Source organism: Phycodurus eques, chromosome 1 (genome assembly GCF_024500275.1).
Source record: "Phycodurus eques isolate BA_2022a chromosome 1, UOR_Pequ_1.1, whole genome shotgun sequence".
Lineage (NCBI taxonomy): Eukaryota > Metazoa > Chordata > Actinopteri > Syngnathiformes > Syngnathidae > Phycodurus > Phycodurus eques.
The window spans coordinates 30,540,874-30,561,111 of NC_084525.1; the positions used below are offsets into that span (position 1 = coordinate 30,540,874).

A 20,238-nucleotide genomic window follows, 5' to 3' on the forward strand; every position below is an offset into this window, starting at 1 on the left:
CCAAAGTGCAATCCTGCATGTCAAATAGCAAGGAAATTCAATCCAATAATTTGACAGTAGGTGGCGATAGTCAGCTATAATGTTAGGTTTTGAATTTCTATTAATGTCGTGAAGAAGGAGCGTCATCTGCGCACAGGCAATTGACATTTAGGAAGTCGCAGGAAGATGGAACTTTGTATTTCAAGCATAGTCAAAGTATTTAGCGACTTTATCATGTTAGATGGAAATCAGCTCACTGCACTGACGTGTTGTTTCTCCGCCATAACTAAATAAACAGTAAAGTTTGTAGCGACCATTGTGCTAGCGTTAGCCACCGCGCAGCGAGGGATCTGCTAACATCAGTGATACACAAGGTAAGATATATTTAAGGTAACACAACTTAATGGTAATTACTTTTAGCTGCCCTACACCTCTGCCTGATAATGATGGCTACGGCAGTTATTTTGAGTGTACTGAATCACTAGAATCAGTTTAAAAAAAAAAATTCGTTCAGCTCTTCACAGAATCATTCAAGTGCTTCCTCATTCAGTTCATAATTCAGCCCCGAGGTTCACGTTCACCGAAGGACGATGCGTTGTTGTTGTCACGTATTGTAAATTAGGAAAGGCGGGGAGATTAAAAAACAACAACAAGCTAATTTATCACCTACCTATCTATCTCTGTCTCAGCAAGCTCTTGAACACCCGGTTTAGGTCGTGACCGCGTCCCCGCTACATCCACCCAGGCTCCCGCCGGACGGCGAGACTTGTCTGCATTCCACCGCGGTGGGCAGCGTAGCTGACACCAGCGCCCGGGTTTACCGGGATTGATTTCTGACGCGTCTGAGTGTCTTGAGAAGCGATGTAATAAATTTAATTTATCGTTATTATGATTGTTGTTGTTGTTGAGGGTAAATTTAGCGGAAAATGAATGGAGGGATTATTATTAAACAGAAAGCTTTAATAATCGCATTAGAGACAGGGAATGATGTGTGTGTACATACAGACCCTTTCCCAAAAAAATTTAACATCATGGAACGGTTTATTTCCATAATTCTATTCAAAAAGTAAAACTTTCATAGATTGTAGATTCAGGGCCCACAATTTCAACAATTTCAAGTATTTATTTGTTTAATTTTTACATAATTTGGGTTTCCATCTTGTAAAATCCACGAAATTAGGAATTAAAAAAATTAGAATACTGTGAAGAAATCACCATTTACGTCTCAGTTTTTGGAGAAAAAAAAAGAAAAATTAGGGTCACATTAAATCAACATACAGTGTTCCCTCATTGTTCGCAGTTAATGGGGACCAGACCCCCGTGAAAGATGAAAAACCGCAAAGTAGGATTTGCCCCCCCACCTAGGAATTTTTGTGGATGTGTATGTGGGTACCAGAATGTTTAAAATATGTAAACAGTATTTATACTTTACATATTTGAGACAAAAATTACAACTGTACACGTATTTACTTAAATCTTTAATTATAAAACCTTATACAGTAATTAACATTGCCTCAAAATTGGATGTTTGCTTCCTCTTTCTTGATGTACCGCACTGTAGATTCATTCACGCCATAATGGCGAGCCACAGATGCATAACTTCTGCCCTCTTTGATCAATTCTAAAAGTTTCACTTTTTCGCTGATGGTCATCATCTTCTTCTTCCTCTTGGGCGCCCCGGAGGAAGCTTTCGCAGGGGCACAGCGCTTAGGTGGCATTGTAAGGGCTTGGTTAACTAATCAAAAAAATTATCCCTTTAACAAAAAAAGTCGTTGTGAACACAACAGCGTGGACGAGACTGGCGAGACACAACAAGGGAAGACGCGGGATGAGGCTGCGATGATGCGCAGCCAATCAGCTCACGGGATAAATTCACTCGTGCTCTCATTGGTCGATGTCGCGCCGGGAACCAATCACGCGCCTTGTATGAGTGCCTGTACAGTACATGTTGTTTTCTTTTTCAGGACATTCCAAATTGTCTATGCCCAATGTTTGTGCAATAGCTCTGATCGATTTTCCCTCTTCTGTTAGCTTCAAAATTGTTTGCTTTTCTCCCACAGACAGCTCTCTGGTCTTCATGTTTGCTTAACAGCAAATGCATTTTTCACAGGTGAAACCCAAAGCCAAAAACAAGCACTATCTGTTTAAGCAATCAATTTAAAAGGCAACACCTGAGCAACTATAGAAACACCCATTAGTCACAAGTTCCAATGCTTTTGCTCACTTGAAAAGTGGGTGTGTTCAAACAAACGGTGGTCTGTCGTAACTTGTTTAACACATCTAGATGTAAATACCATGAAATAAAAGCTGGAATTCTGAACTTTCTCATATTCATCTTTTGATATCAAACCCAAATGTATTTAGTATACAACAAAAAAATATTAATTTGTTTTTGTTGTATACTTAATGTTTGTAATTGAGCTTACCGTTACAATACTACGCTGTTATACTACTATATAAAACATAAAAACAAGCCAAACACAAACATACCCACTGGTGCTACAGTAGCTCGGGAACTAAAAATGTTTCTTAAACAATTGTATGCAACTCTAATCTCAAATATGTCTATCTGCCTATCCATCTTTATCTGTAATTACTTCATCCTTAAGTTGTGCAGCATGGCCTCAGCTGAGGTGAAAATGCAGGAAATGAGTGAGGTCGTGATTGTCACAATGTCTGAGGAAGCTGTCGAAGGCCTCTCCTCTGTGGTGGAGGAGGAGAAAGCAGTGCTGATGGCCGCACAGCTCAGCCACGAGCCAGGGTTTGTACCAACACAAAGAAAAACAATCACCAGCAATGTTGGATCCTGTTGCGCCTTTTTATTTTTTTTGTATTTCCAGGGAACAGATCCTCACAGTCACTCAAGTGGAAACTGATGACCTGAGTAAAACAAATTCCTTGTGCAATGAAGAAGCAGTCATTGGTAAAGTAACCTGCATTTTTTTTTCAATGTTCTGTACATTTAGCCGTCTAGAGCAGCTGCACCGTTTATTTTTAGAGAGTTTGTTTTATTATTATTTTGATAGCCAAAGTCATATTCAACCCTCAAATTTACTGGTAAACGAACGAATGACGTAAACGGAACGAATTAAATCCTTGAACCAAAGTTCCACTGTATTTCTTGTGGTTGTGTCGCAGGGCATTTTGGTTAGTCACGCTGATCTGTCACCTCTAATCATTAAATTAATTATCTAAACATTGTCTTAACAATTAGTCTACAACAGCAGTACAAAGTTGGTTTGTTGTTCACAAAGTCAGAATTTTGAAACAACTTGTAACCTTTCAATTTGACCTCTGTTCAAGGTAGTGCTAGGCGATATATTGTGAAGCTTGACTAGATCAATATTTTATTAATGCTTGATTTAAAAAAAAAAAAGAAGAAGAAAACAGGGGATCATCAATTTTATTTATATACTTTTCGCTCCTCTGTGAGACTTCCGCCAATATGGAGAAGATGCTGGTGACTAGTGAGCCATAAATAGTCCCATAAAAGGGCACGTCTATCGTTTGGAAACTACCGTAGTTTGCAAAACGTGTATACAAAATTTTACGACGAAGACGGGCATATCCGTGTAAAATCACCTGAATATGTATCATCTACAAGAGATCTGCGACTCCGTCCCGCTCCTGTAATGTAAATAAAACAATGCAGCGGAGTGATCATGGTGGGAGTTGAAGTGCTTATGTTTTTGTGTTCACTCTGTGAAAAGGGCGGGAAGATAGTAGTTTGCCTTTCCTGGATGAGCTAACCCGTGAACACTTTCACGGGTTTGTTTACATTAGCATTAGCAGCTACTAGTTAGCTCCTTTGCCTGAGCGATCGGCGATCACGCAAATAGTTTGGCAGTGGGTTGGCCCTCGCTATCTGAGCTAACTGTTCCTGACAGTTGAGTTTGCACAGTGTGGCATTCTCAAGAATCGGTCTTGTATATCTTTTTTTATTCGCTTTATTTATAGTATTGTATTCATCACTTAACCATTCCTAGTGATTCATCACTTAACTTACAACAGAGCCAAACCCTAAGAAATACATTCTAATAACAAATATTAAAGCCATAATATGTTAACGATTTCAACTGTAGCGTAATGATTATGTTCCACAATTGAACAGTATGCAGAATTATTTTTAACCTATTACATAATATACTGCAATAACTGTCCCGCTGTAATGTTCTTGACATAATTAAAAAAATATGGAAATTTAGACAAATTCTTCTGGCGGCACGGCACGGAGATAGTTGTATTTTGTGATACGTGCAGGGAAAAGTTATTTATTTTTTTGTGATCTGTATGGTTGTTAAATAAACCTTCTGCTTTATAATGTAAATCAATTTGGTATGGTCCAGTTTTATACATTGATACATTTGAATACAATAAATATCGAGTCATATCGACATTAGGGCGAATAAAATGTGATATCAAATTTAGGCCAGCACTAGTTCAAGGACAACAATGGTAGCATATTTTAATTGAACAATAATCTAGTTGTAACTCTTAAGATTTAATAAGCGATTTAGAAAAAATAATGCTGTCAAGTTATCCTCGATTTTGTTGAGTTTTGGCTTTGTGAGTTTGACCCCGTCTCTGTGTTTGCAGTGAAGTTAACAGATGAGGTAGATGTGGAGGCTGATGTGTTCTACCCCATCACTTGTGGAGATGCCACAGCCACATTGGTGTGGAAGAAGTTTGTCTGCCCCGGGATTAATGTGAAATGTGTCCAGGTACATTTTAGCCAAATGCTAATGAGTCTCCAATGTATTCTTTCATTTACAAGAGTCATTGACTATGTCTGAATAACTGAATGTGTGTACGCATGGGTCAGAGTTTACGTACAGGTGCGCACTTTTTCCCTCAAGTTTACTTTGATAGGTCACATACCTTGTGCAGGAAGTTGCATACGCATCTTTTAGGCTCCGTTTTGTGCATACGCAACGTTGATCAGTGAGGCCCCGGCTGTCTTTTGCTGTACCAAGGCTGACCTGTGAGAGGTAGCATGGTGCCACATGGAATCCAGACTGCTGGAAAATACAAAGAAAAGAAAAAGTGTGACAGTAGAAGTGATCCTAAATCTTGAACAGGGTTACTATATTTATCAATCAAATCAAATTTTGCACTTTTCCTCCACAAGGAATACAAGTGTTTCACAGAGATAAAAACAGACAAAAATAGCAGGATCAATACACAGGGTTCCTACATCCATCCATCCATCCATTTTCTGTACCGCTTATCCTCACTAGAGCCTATCCATGTAAAATTGTGAAAAAGTATGGAATTTGATTTCATAAATTTCTAGGAATGGAAAATGGAAACTATTGTATGGAAAAAATATTCATGGTTCCGAGACTGTTACAACAGCTCTGTTTTCTACTAGGGATGTCTCAGTCCAACTTTTTCACTTCCGATACCGATATCGGTCCGATCCGATATCAGCAATACTAAAAAATAAATTAAGTAAAACCATCCATCCATCCATCCATTTTCTGAGCCGCTTCTCCTCACTAAGGTCGCGGGCGTACTGGAGCCTATCCCAGCTATCATCGGGCAGGAGGCAGGGTACACCATGAACTGGTTGCCAGCCAATCGCAGGTCACATACAAACAAACAACCTGTCGCACTCACATTCACACCTACGGGCAATTTAGAGTCGCCAATTAACCTACCATGCATGTTTTTGGGATGTGAGAGGAAACCGGAGTGCCCACGCAGGCACGGGGAGAACATGCAAACGCCATACAGGCGGGGCCGGGATGGAACCCCGGACCTCAGAACTGTGAAGCAGACGCTCTAACCAGTTTTCCCACTGTGCCGCCGAAATAAAACCAATGATAACAAATGTATATTTAACTTGCAACGTAACTACTGCTTAAACATTAGTTTTTGCCCCTTTTAAAACCAATCAATAGTGCGTTTTCAGTTATTCTATGAAAATGCTATGCTATGACCTTTTACACTTTATTTCTGAAGTTACATTCAACAGACCTCTCTCAGAATTTCATCCAACTATGGTATCAGAACACTAGGGGGCACTGCATAAAAATATTACATCAAAAAGAGGCGAAGAAGAAAACAACACAAAGAAGAGTGTAGCTTCATGTTGAATAGATGCTAGCTGTGTGCTGATCGTTAAATAAAGTCAACTTAAAAAAAGAAATACAGGACTGACTGTTAAGAGCACTATACTGACTAAACCAGACTGCAATGAACAGGAAGCCCAGATAGCGCATGGCCAGCCCACTGTGTAACTATTGCGTGATCGCTCACAAAGCTAGCTGCTAATCCTAACGAAAACAAGCATACGTGACGTGAAGTCACGATTGCCAGAATGCAATGTGATTTTTTTTCTCCAATAATTAACATTCTTATTGTTACGTTAAATGTCTTTGTCATTTCTGTGTATATTCCATCCATCCATTTTCTTCCACTTATCCGAGGTCGGGTCGCTGGGGCAGTAGCTTTAGCAGGGAACCCCAAACTTCCCTCTCTCCAGCCACTTCCTCTAGCTCTTCCGAGGGGATCCCGGGGCATTCCCAGGCCAGCTGAGAGACTTAGTCTCGTGTTCTGGGTAGTCCCCGGGATCTCCTGCCGGTGGACGAGCCCAGAACACCTCACCAGGGAAGCGTCCAGGCGGCATCCTAATCAAATGCCAGCGCCACCTCATTTTCAACTGATAATGTATATTACCAGTACTTAAGAGAATGTGTACCTTATGTAACTGCCACATTTATAGTGGATTTATTGTGCACTGTTTTTTTAATAAAACCATCACTTCAGGTAGTGTCTGAAAGAGTGATCTCCTCGTCAATTCCTCTACTTGAAATGTGCCCAACAGGGCGTTACCTGTTAAAAGAATTAAGTTCTAATCTATCTTTAATATGCTGGGATACTTTCACCTGAGTGATATCTGTTGGGAATGTCAACTGAATGATTACACCATTCTGAAATTCCTGTAATAAAACTAACATTGGCATGTGGAGCTGTTGAGAGAGAGCTACAGTTTTCGTTTCTCAAGTCGAGTCTAACGTCGTCATATTCATGACTCGAGTCCAAGTCATGTGACTCGAGTCCACACCTCTGGTGTTTAGTTTTAGAGTGAATTTCAACTGGAAAGGTAATCAACAACTTTAAGCAAGCAACATTCTCGCGTACTTCTTGCTAATATGTTAGCACTTTAGCAATCTGTTGTAATCACGTGGCCTCTGGAAGCTGTCTAGGTGCTGCTGGAGAGTGCTTGAGTGGAGCATGTAATGGGCTGCTTGTATAAGAGTGGTAAACTCAGAGATTTTAGATTGAATCCGATCCTCAATTTTATTTTTCATTTATTTATTTTATTTGTGTTGACATCGGCCCAATTTCTGATCTCAAAGATCGGATCGAGACACCCCTATTTTCTATAACAAAAGTTACGAATATTGAAAAAAATATATCGGTCAATCTATGTTTTTTGTTTGTTTGTTTTGTCTTAGGCCCTTGGAAGTGCAGCTACAATGTTTGTATGATGGCACACAGTATTATGCCATGGTCTTGGTGAATAGTTGATTCTATTTGACTCAGAAGATTCCGGTTGTGTACATTATCAATTGATAATGTTCACCCTTCCAACATCTGAAATATTTCCTGTCAAAAAAGTAATTATATTGTTCCAACTTAATGCGCAGCACCCTTAGTCGTTAGATTTGTACGAGCAAACATAGCAACCTGACAGTAAGATTTAAACTAAAGTACTGTAAAGACAGAAATTAATGAATTTAAAACAATCAGAGGGGGAGGAAATAAATGTGAAGAAAACAACAAAATAGGCGATTAAAATGCACAGACACTTCCTGGCAGTAAAAGAGACAAATACGAACTAAGCACTTCACCATAGATATTTTGAATGATACGCTGTGGCAAATTCTTGCCGTTGTCCAGTCAATGAAGACCGACAGAGTACAGCGTTGTCAGGCTGCGAGTTTGCATTTTATATCCATCCATGCATTTTCTGAGCCGCTTATTCTCACTAGGGTCGCGGGAGTGCTGGAGCCTATCCCAGCTATCGTTAGTCTAATAGCATAATTGTCTTTTTTTTTTTTTAAACTTGCTCTCACAATATTGATGAGAAATACCAGTGTGCTTGCAAAACATTGTTTTTCTTTTTGTATGTGTAGCTTCTCAATAATCCAGGTCATGGAAGTAATGCAAAGGTACAATTGGAGCAATTGGACTCTAGTCTGTTTAATTTTTTTTTTTTCGTCTTACGAAAATGTTCAAAAATGACTTAGGCTATGATGCTATTAGGATAACAATATATATCACAAATTATTAGATTTTTTTACAGAGCAGTATGGAAATTAGGATGTCTAAAAGTATGACATTTTGTACTCCACTAAAATGGTCAGCCTTATGAAGGTCAAGAGCTGCCTGCACTCACAGCTGAGAGTTCACTTTTGGAACTCAAATCCTTATGCTAAGACCGACAAAGTCCTTTACAGACTGAAATACCTCGGTTAACACCTTTTTTTTTTTGTACATGGTTGATGTGGATGAATTTTGGATTTAAGAAATAATCTACAGCTCATGCTTGTGTTGTTTTCTCCAGTTTAATCATCAGCTCATCAGCCCAAAGGAGTTTGTCTGCCTTGCAGGCAAGTCTACACTGAAGGACTGGAAAAGAGCAATCAGGCTCAATGGCACCATGCTCAGGTGAGATCACTTATGTTATTATAATTATATTATTAAAATATTAATCATGTGAGGAAAATTAAATTGTCAATTAATCAGAACAATCACATTTATCATTTCACAGAAAAAAAAGCTTTGACCAATTAAAATACCTTGTACCCTGAATGAATTTAATTTGTCAGTGTCAAAGAAGAATAGTTGGATTTGATGAATTTCCTGATCTAAATAAAAAGGAACTCTCTCACCACTAATTGATGTGTTAACTGTATGAGGTACTAACAGTATGTCATCTGTTTGATTGCCAAGCTGCAATGTTAGCAAATATATTTGAAAGTAACTCAAAGCACCTGATCCCATCATAAAAATATACATTTATAACTGTGTTCAGAATTTTTTTCAATTATGGTCATACCATCACGGTGCAAAGTCATTAATGTCGTTAGTAGTACCAAGTGTCAAATAACAGTAAATGTCATAGTAATTTACGTGTTTGCAAAATTAAAGAAGTGCATCAAGGACAATAATCACCTCAACATTGAAATATCATTCATGTGTCCTCCATTAGTTTTATGAACTCCAAAGACAACATGTCACCAAATGTTTTTATTCCTTAGAAAGATCATGGACTCCGGTGAGCTGGAGTTCTACCATCACGCAAAAATCTGCTCCAACACCTGCCGCAGCACCAAGATCGATCTGTTGGGAAACAAAGTGGCCGCCAGCTCGGATCAGTCTGCCGACCTGGCTGCTGCCGCCTCATCCACTGCTTACTGTAAGTAAATGAGCCTCCACCCTGTGGGTGTGTGATGTGCTACTATTATGGTCTCTCCTCCCTCTTCTCTGTATACCTTCAAAAAACACCTCAAACACTGAATGCATTGTACTGTATATACGCCTTCAAACTTTAACCTGATGGCTATCTTTCCATTTACTCTCTCAGTATAGAAAGATGTTTTTGTTCCTCTGTGTTTATTGGGCCTTGGTGGAGATTTGTGCATCATGCCCCACCTGTCCACAAAGCTTAGTGAAAAGCAGTAAAGGAGTTTTTCCACGACCCTGCTAACACATATGCACATACACCAACTACATTTTGGGAAATTGTGCGAGGTTGGTGAAGGTCTACGCATCATGCGCCTCCATAAAGTTTTGTGAAAACTAATATCCCCATGGCCCCGTTAATGCACACTTAACTCAACAACAATTTATAGTTTTGTTAAAGGTTTTGTCCTTGCCTGACTCTTTTGAGTCTCTTGAGTAATCTGATTTATGTTTTTATGCCCCACTACGTGAAGCGTCCTTGACATTATTTTTGTAAAACTGGATTTTCATTTAATTATGATTATAACTGTTATTTGGATTGGCATAGTGCTGAAGTGCATCACACTGAGGTGTGTTTCCAATATTTTGTCTCTCTCATGTAAAAAAGGTAACCAAATCTCAAAGGTTGAACCTCCTGTTTGTTCATATAATGTATCACATTTTTATATAGAAAATAATGGACATTTACCTAAATTTGTACTTGTTCTCTGGTTACAGTGGTACCAATAGGGTGTGAACTGAATTAATTGTTTTGCGCAGCAGTATAGGAATGCATGGTCACGCAACAGAAGGAACTCGCTCAGTTCTTCATTTGAATGTTTTAGATTTATGTCCTAGAAGGGGTTTTCATACAAGTATTTAGTGTAATTGTCAGGGGTGCACTGCACATCTGCACTGAGAATGTTAAAAGCGCACTATAATAGTGTGTCAGTATGTGTTTGCGTATCTGTTTTTTTTTTTTTTTTTTTTTATAAGCAGAGCGTTAGATGGGGCTCGAGTAGTGTTTTGTCAACTAACAAATCTTTTACGTGAACGTACTGAATGAAATCACTTTTTGAACTGATTTGTTCCTTTCTCAATTTAGTTCAGCTCAGCCAAGAGCATGTACCCCGACGAAAGGTGACACTCACCGGGCAGCGACATTGACAGAGTGTGCAGGGGCCACCGATAAGGAGGTGGGATTACGTGGGCCCGGTAGTCTGCCTGCGCAGTGGCTACGACAGTCCGTCAAAATATGTCTTTAGGTGAAACCGGTCTGTGGTGCAAAAAAGATTGGGGACCACTGCTCTATAGAGAACTGTGGTGAATCAGCTGATCGTGCGGTGACATACTGTAAATCAGAGGCAAGGTTATTATCCATCCATCCATTTTCTGAGCCGCTTCTCCTCACTAGGGTCGCGGGCGTGCTGGAGCCTATCCCAGCTGTCATCGGGCAGGAGACGGGGTACACCCTGAACTGGTTGCCAGCCAATCGCAGGGCACATAGAAACAAACAACCATTTACACTCACAGTCACACCTACGGGCAATTTAGAGTCTCCAATTAATGCATGTTTTTGGGATGTGGGAGGAAACCGGAGTGCCCGGAGAAAACCCACGCAGGCACGGGGAGAACATGCAAACTCCACACAGGCGGGGACGGGGATTGAACCCCGCACCTCAGAACTGTGAGGCTGACGCTCTAACCAGTCGGCCACCGTGCCGCCCAAGGTTATTATAGTAAATGAAAATGAGCAAAATAACAAAAATTGAAAAAAAACATTTTCGCAAACGAAATGAAATAAAAATGTTTTCTAACTATAATGGAAAATCACAAACTATTATGACCCTGCTGAGAGGGGGTAATTAATTTTTCGAAGGAGCCATGTAGAAAGCTTAAACGGTAGTCAATGGCCACATCGACATGTTATTTTACAAAGCAGTCAATTTTATTGTTTTAATAATTTTACGGATATTGCTAGACTGAAATGTAATTGCGAGCACAGTGTGTGCGTGGCGTGAATATATGAGTGTGTATGCATAGATTGAAGAGAGGCTACGCGGAAGTTGTATACACTATACAGACACCGACCGGGGACAGTTTTGCCACCAACACAATATTCAGTAAAGGTAGTCACCTCCGAAAAGGACAGCTTCGGCCTTGGAGAAAACATCTCCCCTGTGTCTCCCGACCACAGTCAGGTGACCTCAGCAAGAAAGGTTAACAAAAAGCTGCTGCTTGCTATGGTATATGTTGTTATAATTAGGAAATCAAAATTAAAATAACTGTTGAAAAATTATAGTCACATTAAAATTAGATCTCTACACGTTAACATTATATCTCTATTTTGTCAAATAATTTGTTTCTATATTTTTAAAGTGTGCTGACATTATTAGCACATCATATTAGCTGTTCTTAGTCTGTACCAGGACGCAGGTGACACAGCAGCAAAAAAAGGGAACGAGAATATCCATTCATCTATTTTCTGAGCCGCTTCTCCTCACTAGGGTCGCGGGCGTGCTGGAGCCTATCCCAGCTGTCATCGGGCAGGAGGCGGGATACACTCTGAACTGGTTGCCAGCCAATCGCAGGGCACATATAAACAAACAACCAGTCGCACTCACAGTCACACCTTCGGGCAATTTAGAGTTGTCAATTCACCTAACATGCATGTTTTTGGGATGTGGGAGGAAACCGGAGTGCCCGGAGAAAACCCACGCAGGCACGGGGAGAACATGCAAACTCCACACAGGCGGGACCGGGGATTGAACCCGGGTCCTCAGAACTGTGAGGCCTGTGGCTAGAAAGGATAGTCCAGAGTCTCTATTGCCGAAATGCACGATTGCAGTCAGTGAATGGGGAAATCGATCATTGCTAACAGTATCCACACTCTCTCCTTATTCTCACCCATTTCCTCTTCTTTGTAGCCATCAACTTATTATTTCACAATGGAGTCATATTTTTGTGGTTCAGTAAAAAAGAAAATAAATAGTTAAACATTGTATGTGGACCCTCAAACCCAATACAGGTTCGCAGTTTTTCTGCTGCAGTGAGTTGATCATTGTGCGGTTCTTCATGTGTGGGGAAGAGTCGCCGACTGGAAATTTCTTACGATGGTCCACTTCATTTGCTTTTGGCTGCGTCGCTTTGATATGTGGGGGCCCTAATTGCCCCTTGTGCCATGTTCATAAATGTTTCGTCTGAATCTAAATTAAAAAAAAAAAAAAAAAAAAAGAAAGAAAAGTAGAGGGGCCGGTTTAACCAACACTGTGTTGTGTTTCCATGGTAGTGAATGGAGACTCCTCCCCAGAGGCGTCAGCAGGACCTTCAGAGTGGGTCACAGCCGTTGGAGGTGATTCTGAATCTTTAAACTTTAAAAATAAATTGCAGTTGAGAGTGACGACATCTGATTACACTCTGTTTACATGTATTTGTGTATGCAGAGGATGCTGTGTCATTCTGGCGTGCGGTGAAGGACGCGGGGCTACTGGAGGAGGTGATTGAAGACTTCCAGAAGGAGCTCCAAGAGGTGCTAAAGGGGCTGCACGAAAGAGTGTGTGAGCCATCTCTGCAAGTCAAAGGTTAGACTAGTGCTAAGTTTGCCTTGGCTTGAACTGAGCCATTCAGTCCAGTATCATCACAATCCGCTGAAACATTTAACACGGATTTGTTTGTTTTGTCAGATGCTGCTTTGCTCAACAGCATAGTCCACAACTTTGGAATGCTGGATCTGGTGAAAAAGGTTCTGAGCAGTCATAAAAGCCAGATGGACCATTACAGAGAGCAGTACACCAACAGCCTGGCTGGTCAGTCTGTTTAACATGGGCAAAAGTTGTGTAACCTGATTGCGCGTGTATAATACGCTTTTGAGTATAATGTCCACCCACGCAATCGGTCCCCCAAATCAGGAATACTACAAGATGCACCATCAATTTGCTGCTATCCATGCTTAAAACATGAAGTATGAGCCATATTTTATTAGGTTTTCCAAATAAATATTGTGTTGGGTGGCACGGTGGGTGACTGTTGAGCACATCTGCTTCACAGTTCTGAGGACGCTGTGGACTCCGAGGGGAGCCCTCGACAACGCCACTCTTACCCTAGTCAGCCTTTTGCACCTGCCCAGTCATCGCAGGACAGTCACAACATACTCAATAAGACTGTACTATTTAAAAAAAGCAGAATTAAAACAGTGCAATCACACCAACAGAATATCCATCCGTGCATCCATTTTCTGTACCGCTTCAAATCCGGCCTCGTCTGTATGGCGTTGCATATTCTTCCCGTGCCTGTGTGGATTTTCTCTGAGCACTCCGGTTTACTCCCACATCACAAAAACATGCATGGTAGGTTAATTGACGTGGCTGTTTGTTTATGCGCTCTACGATTGGCTGGTGACCAGTTCCGGTTGTACCCTGCCTCTCGCCCGAAGATAGCTGGAATAGGCTCCGGCACGCCCGCTGAGGATAAGCAGTACAGAAAATGGATTTGCCTTCGTATTGATCTCTGCAAGTTCAGAGATCAATACGCAGGAGCTAGCCAGAAGAGCTAGCTAGCTTACATAGCATCACAGAGTAGTGATCCAAGAAGGAATGAGTTCACAGTGAAACCCCTTAAAGGTAGCCAACTGGAGACTGTGTTGCAGTGAAAAAGTAAGCGGTAATTCATGAGATAAATAGAAAAACGAAAGTAGATGGCATGTGACGTCGCGTCCCTGACCTGGAAGTCGGCACTCATGAGGACGTCATGATTCTCTGGTAAGCTGCGACAATGTGCCGTTTGTATATATACATTTGTAACATTAGACATTACATACAGTATCATCCATCCATCCATTTTCTGAGCCGCTTCTCCTCACTAGGGTCGCGGACGTGCTGGAGCCTATCCCAGCTGTCATCGGGCAGGAGGCGGGGTACACCCTGAACTGGTTGCCAGCCAATCGCAGGGCACATAGAAACAAACAACCATTCACACTCACAGTCATGCCTACGGGCAATTCAGAGTCTCCAATTAATGCATGTTTTTGGGATGTGGGAGGAAACCGGAGTGCCCGGAGAGAACCCACGCAGGCACGGGGAGAACATGCAAACTCCACACAGGCGGGGCCGGGGAATACAGTATCATATTGGAGTGAAAGTACTGTGGCGGTGGGTTGACAAAATTCCCCTACGGAACTAAAGGCTGTTTAGTTTTTGGTGTGCTTTACTACTTCCTTTTGACTTCCGTGTTTTCTTTTGAATGCATTCTTTTAGTCGACATTTGTTTATTCTTTATATACAGTATATTTTTTAACTGCCAAAAAGTGAACCAAGACGCTAAATTGGATGCCGTCAATGGACGGATGTGGTAGTAACAGATATGGTTGAAAATGTACCTTATTACATATTAATTTGTAACATTGGACATTACATATCATATTGGAGGGTGGGACGGTGTACGACTTGTTAGCATGTCTGCCTCACAGTTCTGAGGACTCTGGTTCAAATCCGGCCTCACCTCTGTGGTGTTTGCATAAATAAAAAAAGAATACTTTGCAAATCATGTTCAACCTATATTTAATTGAATACACTACAAAGACAAGATATTTAACATTCAAACTGATCTTGATTGTTTTTAGCAAATAATCATTAACTTAGAATTTTATGGCTGCAACACGTTCCAAAAAAGCTGGGACAGGGTCCTGTTTACCACTGTGTTACATCCCCTTTTCTTTTAACAACATTCAATAAACCTTTGGGAACTGAGGACACTAATTGTTGAAGCTTTGTAGGTGGAATTCTTTCCCATTCTTGCTTGATGTACAGCTTCAGTTGTTCAACAGTCCGGGGTCTCCGTTCTCGTATTTTAGGCTTCATAATGCGCCACACATTTTCAATGGGAGACAGGTCTGGACTGCAGGCAGGCCAGTCTATTACCCGCACACTTTTACTACGAAGCCACGCTGTTGTAACACGTGCAGAATGTGGTTTGGCATTGTCTTGCTGAAATAAGCAGGGGCGTCCATGAAAAAGACGTTGCTTGGATGGCAGCATATGTTTCTCCAAAACCTGTATGTATCAGCATTAATGGTGACTTCACATATGGGTAAGTTACCCATGCCATTGGGACTAACACAGCCCCATACCATCACAAATGCTGGCTTTTGAACTTTGCGTCCATAACAGTCCGGATGGTTCTTTACCTCTTTGGCTCGGAGGACACGACGTCCACAAGTTCCAAAAACAATTTGAAATGTGGACTCCATCTTAGATGAGCTTGGGCCCAGAGAAGCCGGCGGTGTTTCTGGGTGTTGTTGATAAATGGCTTTGCTTTGCATAGTAGAGTTTCAAGTTGCACTTACGGATGTGGCGCCGAACTGTATTTACTGACATTGGTTTTCTGAAGTGTTCCTGAGCCCATGTGGTGATATCCTTTACACATTGATGTCGGTTTTTGATGCAGTGCCACCTGAGGGATCGAAGGTCACGGGCATTCAATGTTGGTTTTCGGCCTTGGCGCTTACATGTAGTGATTTCTCCAGATTCTCTGAACCTTTTGATGATATTATGGACCGTAGATGATGAAATCCCTAAATACCTTGCAATTGTATATTGAGGAACGTTGTCCTTAAACTGTTCGACTATTTTCTCACGCACTTGTTCACAAAGAGGTGACCCTCGCCCCATCTTTGCTTGTGAATGACTGAGCAATTCAGGGAAGCTCCTTTTATACCCAATCATGGCACCCACTTGTTCCCAATTAGCCTGTTCACCTGTGGGATGTTCCAAACATGTTTGATGAGCATTCCTCAACTTTCTCAGTCTTTTTTGCCACCTGTGCCAGCTTTTTTGGAACGTGTTTCAGCCATAAAATTCAAAGGTAATGATTATTTGCTAAAAAAGTTGATCAGTTTGAACATTAAATATCTTGTCTTTGTCGTGTATTCAATTAAATATAGGTTGAACATTATTTGCAAATCATTGTATTCTGTTTTTATTTGTTTAACACAACGTCCCAACTTCATCGGAATTGGGGGGTTATCTTCCATATTATTCACTAAATAAAAATAAATTCTATAGTATGAAAAACACAACATTGGATCAGCCAACAAATAAACAACTCTGTCCTGTAGGCCAGGCCTAAATGTTATAATGAATTGATATTAATAACAAATCTTTGTTTTACTATTGAATTGTAAAAAGAAAAACCTTCAATTAAAGTAGAATATTGACTTATTGATTTAAATTCATGGCTTGTAAAAAGTCACTGATGGTGTAGTGGTACACTCGCCTGACTTTGCTTCAGTTCCCACTCAGTGACGATGTGAGTGCAAATGGTTGTCCGTGTCTATATGTGCCCTGCCGCTGACTGACTGGCGACCAGTTCAGGGTGTAGTCCGCCTTTCGCCCAAATTCAGCTGGGATAGGCTCCAGCGCCCCGCGACCCTAACCAGGATAAGCGGTGTTGAAAATGGATGGATGGATGGATGGATGGATGGATGGGCTTGCAAAAATTTCAATACTGTATAATACTACTCTTGTCAGTAGCGCTCCTGTCAGTTCCAGCCGAGTATAAAGATAAAGTGGAGAGTGCCACAAGTGATGCTTTTCAAGATGTGAGTATTAAAGCGGTTGAAATGGTCAAATCCATCCATCCATTTTCCATACCGCTTGTCCTCACTTGGGTCGCGGGTGTGAAAGGCGGGGTGCAGCCTGGACTGGTCGCCAGCCAGTCGCAGGGTAAAATATATTAAATGTTAGTTAATGTTCTTATCAAGTACAGTAAAAATGTTGATGATTCACTTATTTAATAATCCTCAAGAAGGATCTTAAGGACTTTATCTGGCTCTGGAAATTGGAGAATTTTCTCAAAATGTTACTTTTTTGTTGATAATATTCTAATTGTTTGGAGGTAAATATTAGTAGGCTAACTTTAGCTCTCAGATAATTGTAACAGATTTCAAACGCAGAACAAAATGGTCTAAATTACATAAGGGGGGGGGGGTTACGGGACGGTGGCAGTGACTATGTTTGCCTTAAGCCCTCAAATGACTCACTACGGCCCTGCTTCAAGCCAGTGCCGCCACTGCTGCCGCTCGGCATGGCAGCCAAAGTGGAGTTAGCGGCTCGTGCACCAATGAAGATGGCAGCTAGCTAGCTGCAACAACTCATGTGAATTGCAAGACACATCGACCATCAACACTTCAAACGTACTTCGGTGTTAATATGCATGCTTCAATTCGGGTCTTGCCTTCTCCGATGCGCCAGTCCCCGCAGTTGGGAAAACCCGTGAGCCTGACTGCTTAGCCAGCAACGGCTGGGCGGTGGATTGAAACTTTTTACGAGGCAGGGGATAAACTGAACCCTTAACTCCATTCATACACTGCAGAGTGAACGCGCTCACTTTGTTTTATCAGGAAGGGCTTTTGAGTTTTGACGTAGGCAGTTTTGTTTTGCCAGCGTGGCAAACGTGGGCATATTTGCTTCGCCACATACTGTTTCAATTAGCCATTGGCAAGGTGGCGATCGGGCAGCGCCAACCCGGATTAAATATCTTGTCTTTGTAGTTTATTTAATTGAATATAGGTTGAAAATGATTTGCAGATCATGGTAATCTGTTTTTTATTTACATTCTAAACAACGTCCCATCTTCATTGGAATTGTAGTTTGCACTTTGCCCAACCCTGGTGTATATCAAGGCCGATTCTTGTAAAAAGAGACATTACCAATGTTATCCTCTATACTGTGTTCGCCTACAGCTCTGGAGCAGCAGTGTGATGAGCACCGAAAGCGAGCCAAGGAGCTGAAGAGCAAATCTCAACACCTCAACAACGTCCTGATGAACTTCACCCCCGCACCCATAGCTCCGGCACCCAAACGCTCCCGGATGAGCCGCGCCATCTCCAGCCCGGCCTCCATCAGCCCCGCGCCTGCACAGGTCACGCTGCCTCTCAACCAGCTGAGCGCCGTGTCGCTCGGCAAACTGTTGACTGTGACGGGAGCTCCGGCGGCCCCCAACCTGGGGAGCTACACACTCCTGACCTCGCCGCTCAATGGCTCAGAGCTGGCGGCCGACGCTTCCAACCTGACCGTGCTGTCCACCGTGGCGGGTCAAGAGGGGACGTCCCCAGAAAGTGGCGCCGTAGTCTCTTCGACCTTTGTCAAAATGGTCAGTCCTCAGTTCCAGTTGGTGACGCTGCCGTCCACACTGCAGGGCCTGGCCGGCACACAAAACACGGGCATCACGCAGCCAATCGACACCATTGCCGTGGTGGACGCCATGGCAACAACTGCAGATGTTTTCCTACAGGGACTCCAAGCTGGTGAGAATGAAGAAGGTCAGCACAATGAGGTGAGAGAGGATGACATGCAGCAGCTGGTGGTGCAGCAATGATGGCAAATTAGCATTTCATTTGTTCAGGGACACATTTTTGGGGGGGGGGGGAATTTTGTTTGAAATCAGAACATTTTTGTCGGAGAAGTTATCTAAGACCATATCAGTATTGAGCATGTTCTAATCAATTTAGAGCAATTATGTCAGCTGGTGAAAAGTAATACAGTGTACCCCCACATATATACGGCTCGGCATTCGCGAATTTGCATATTTGTGGAATTATAATTTTTTTTTAAACCTGTCTATACTTATTTGCTGAAAAAAATCATTTTTTCTTGGGTTAAAGTGATTTATATATATATAAAATATTGCTTTGCCGTCATCTTGTGGCATCTTGGTGCCAAGGAAGTGATGAAGTGAGTTGAGGGGCACAAAGTAGTGCTTTGATGCCATCTTATGGCATCTATAAGCATTTAGAAGCCTTTTTGAGATGGCATTAATTACTCACGGATTTTCACTATTCATGGCAGGGCTCTGTTCCGAGCTCTTGCCAATAGTGGGGGTTCTTTGAAAAGGCTGTTTATTTTTGTCATTGTTCACCAGATAACAGGGCACTGTTATGAAGGGTTGTCCTTATGTATTCTAATGTTTGAGCACCTTCCATTAGCTTCCATCTCCTTTTGGCGACATTGGGAATGGGAACTGAAAAAGTGCCTCAAATATGTAATTTCCTTGTAGTATATACAGTCACATGCCAAGAAAAAAAAAAGGACATAAATGCTGTGGATGTCCAACTGGTCTTTCCTGTGTTGTGTTCCTCTTGGTTGATTTCTTTGTCTGCGAATATGTTGCCATGCTATTTACACAGATGAACAAAATGTTTCAAATATTTCACTTTTTGTTTGATAGTATGAATTGCTCATAATACGTTCTAAGTATACCTTTGAGTTCCACATAAAATATTTGATTTGGACATTGTAATTTGTGTAATAAATGCTTTTGTGTGTATTACATATAAAACGTATGTATCACTTATTTTAATGACAGCTGGAGTATGGGTTTGCATTAATACATACTGTATGATTTATTTATTTATTTCTATCCAAGTAGCAATGAACAGTATTTGAAACAGTCTATTATAATCCTAAAATCATGTGGGCTTCAATTGATTCATGTTGACAATGTTGTGCTTACCACGTTAAAACTGAGCTAAAAGAAGGTTCCGTTTCACGTCACAAAATGGTTTAATATCTGATCAGACAGAGATGAAATGGTGTCCAACCTTGCATTAGACGTTTTGTTCGAATTTGATTACATTAAAAAAGTCGTTTGTATAGATTTTGTTTTTTTAATTATTATTGTTATTTTTGTAATGGAATATGACGCACGGTGAATCCTTATGTAATAAAAAAAAATAATAATAATACAAAATAACAGATTTATTGAGGTTGCTAACTCACGAAGTTTACACCTACAAACAAACCCGTTAGT

General features: G+C 41.2%; 1 protein-coding gene across 5 annotated transcripts; it reads left to right on the top strand.

Moving 5' to 3' along the window:
• Positions 1 to 97: 97 nt before the first annotated feature.
• Positions 98 to 19,976, top strand: gmeb2 (glucocorticoid modulatory element binding protein 2). 5 transcript variants are annotated; one of them, XM_061687208.1, is made up of 11 exons: positions 98 to 353; positions 2,040 to 2,089; positions 2,589 to 2,740; positions 2,820 to 2,902; positions 4,576 to 4,700; positions 8,555 to 8,658; positions 9,252 to 9,409; positions 12,725 to 12,787; positions 12,879 to 13,016; positions 13,119 to 13,241; positions 18,173 to 19,976. In XM_061687208.1, exons 2-11 carry the CDS (start codon positions 2,075 to 2,077, stop codon positions 18,805 to 18,807), a joined length of 1,596 nt encoding a protein of 531 aa, XP_061543192.1. In that variant the 5' UTR covers positions 98 to 353; positions 2,040 to 2,074; the 3' UTR covers positions 18,808 to 19,976. The 5 variants fall into 5 exon arrangements, with proteins under 5 accessions (XP_061543192.1, XP_061543182.1, XP_061543173.1 ...); XM_061687198.1 differs by having other exon boundaries at positions 98 to 2,089; XM_061687189.1 differs by having other exon boundaries at positions 2,040 to 2,740.
• Positions 19,977 to 20,238: the final 262 nt, after the last annotated feature.

What these genes read in the sequence shown, in the direction of transcription:
- gmeb2 (XM_061687180.1), top strand. Translation starts at nt 2,502, where the DNA reads ATGTTTCTTAAACAATTGTATGCAACTCTAATCTCAAATATGTCTATC. An exon ending in CAGCTCAGCCACGAGCCAGG is followed by an intron (nt 2,741 to 2,819) that starts GTTTGTACCAAC and finishes TTGTATTTCCAG; the next exon opens with GGAACAGATCCTCACAGTCA. An exon ending in CTCAATGGCACCATGCTCAG is followed by an intron (nt 8,659 to 9,251) that starts GTGAGATCACTT and finishes TTTATTCCTTAG; the next exon opens with AAAGATCATGGACTCCGGTG.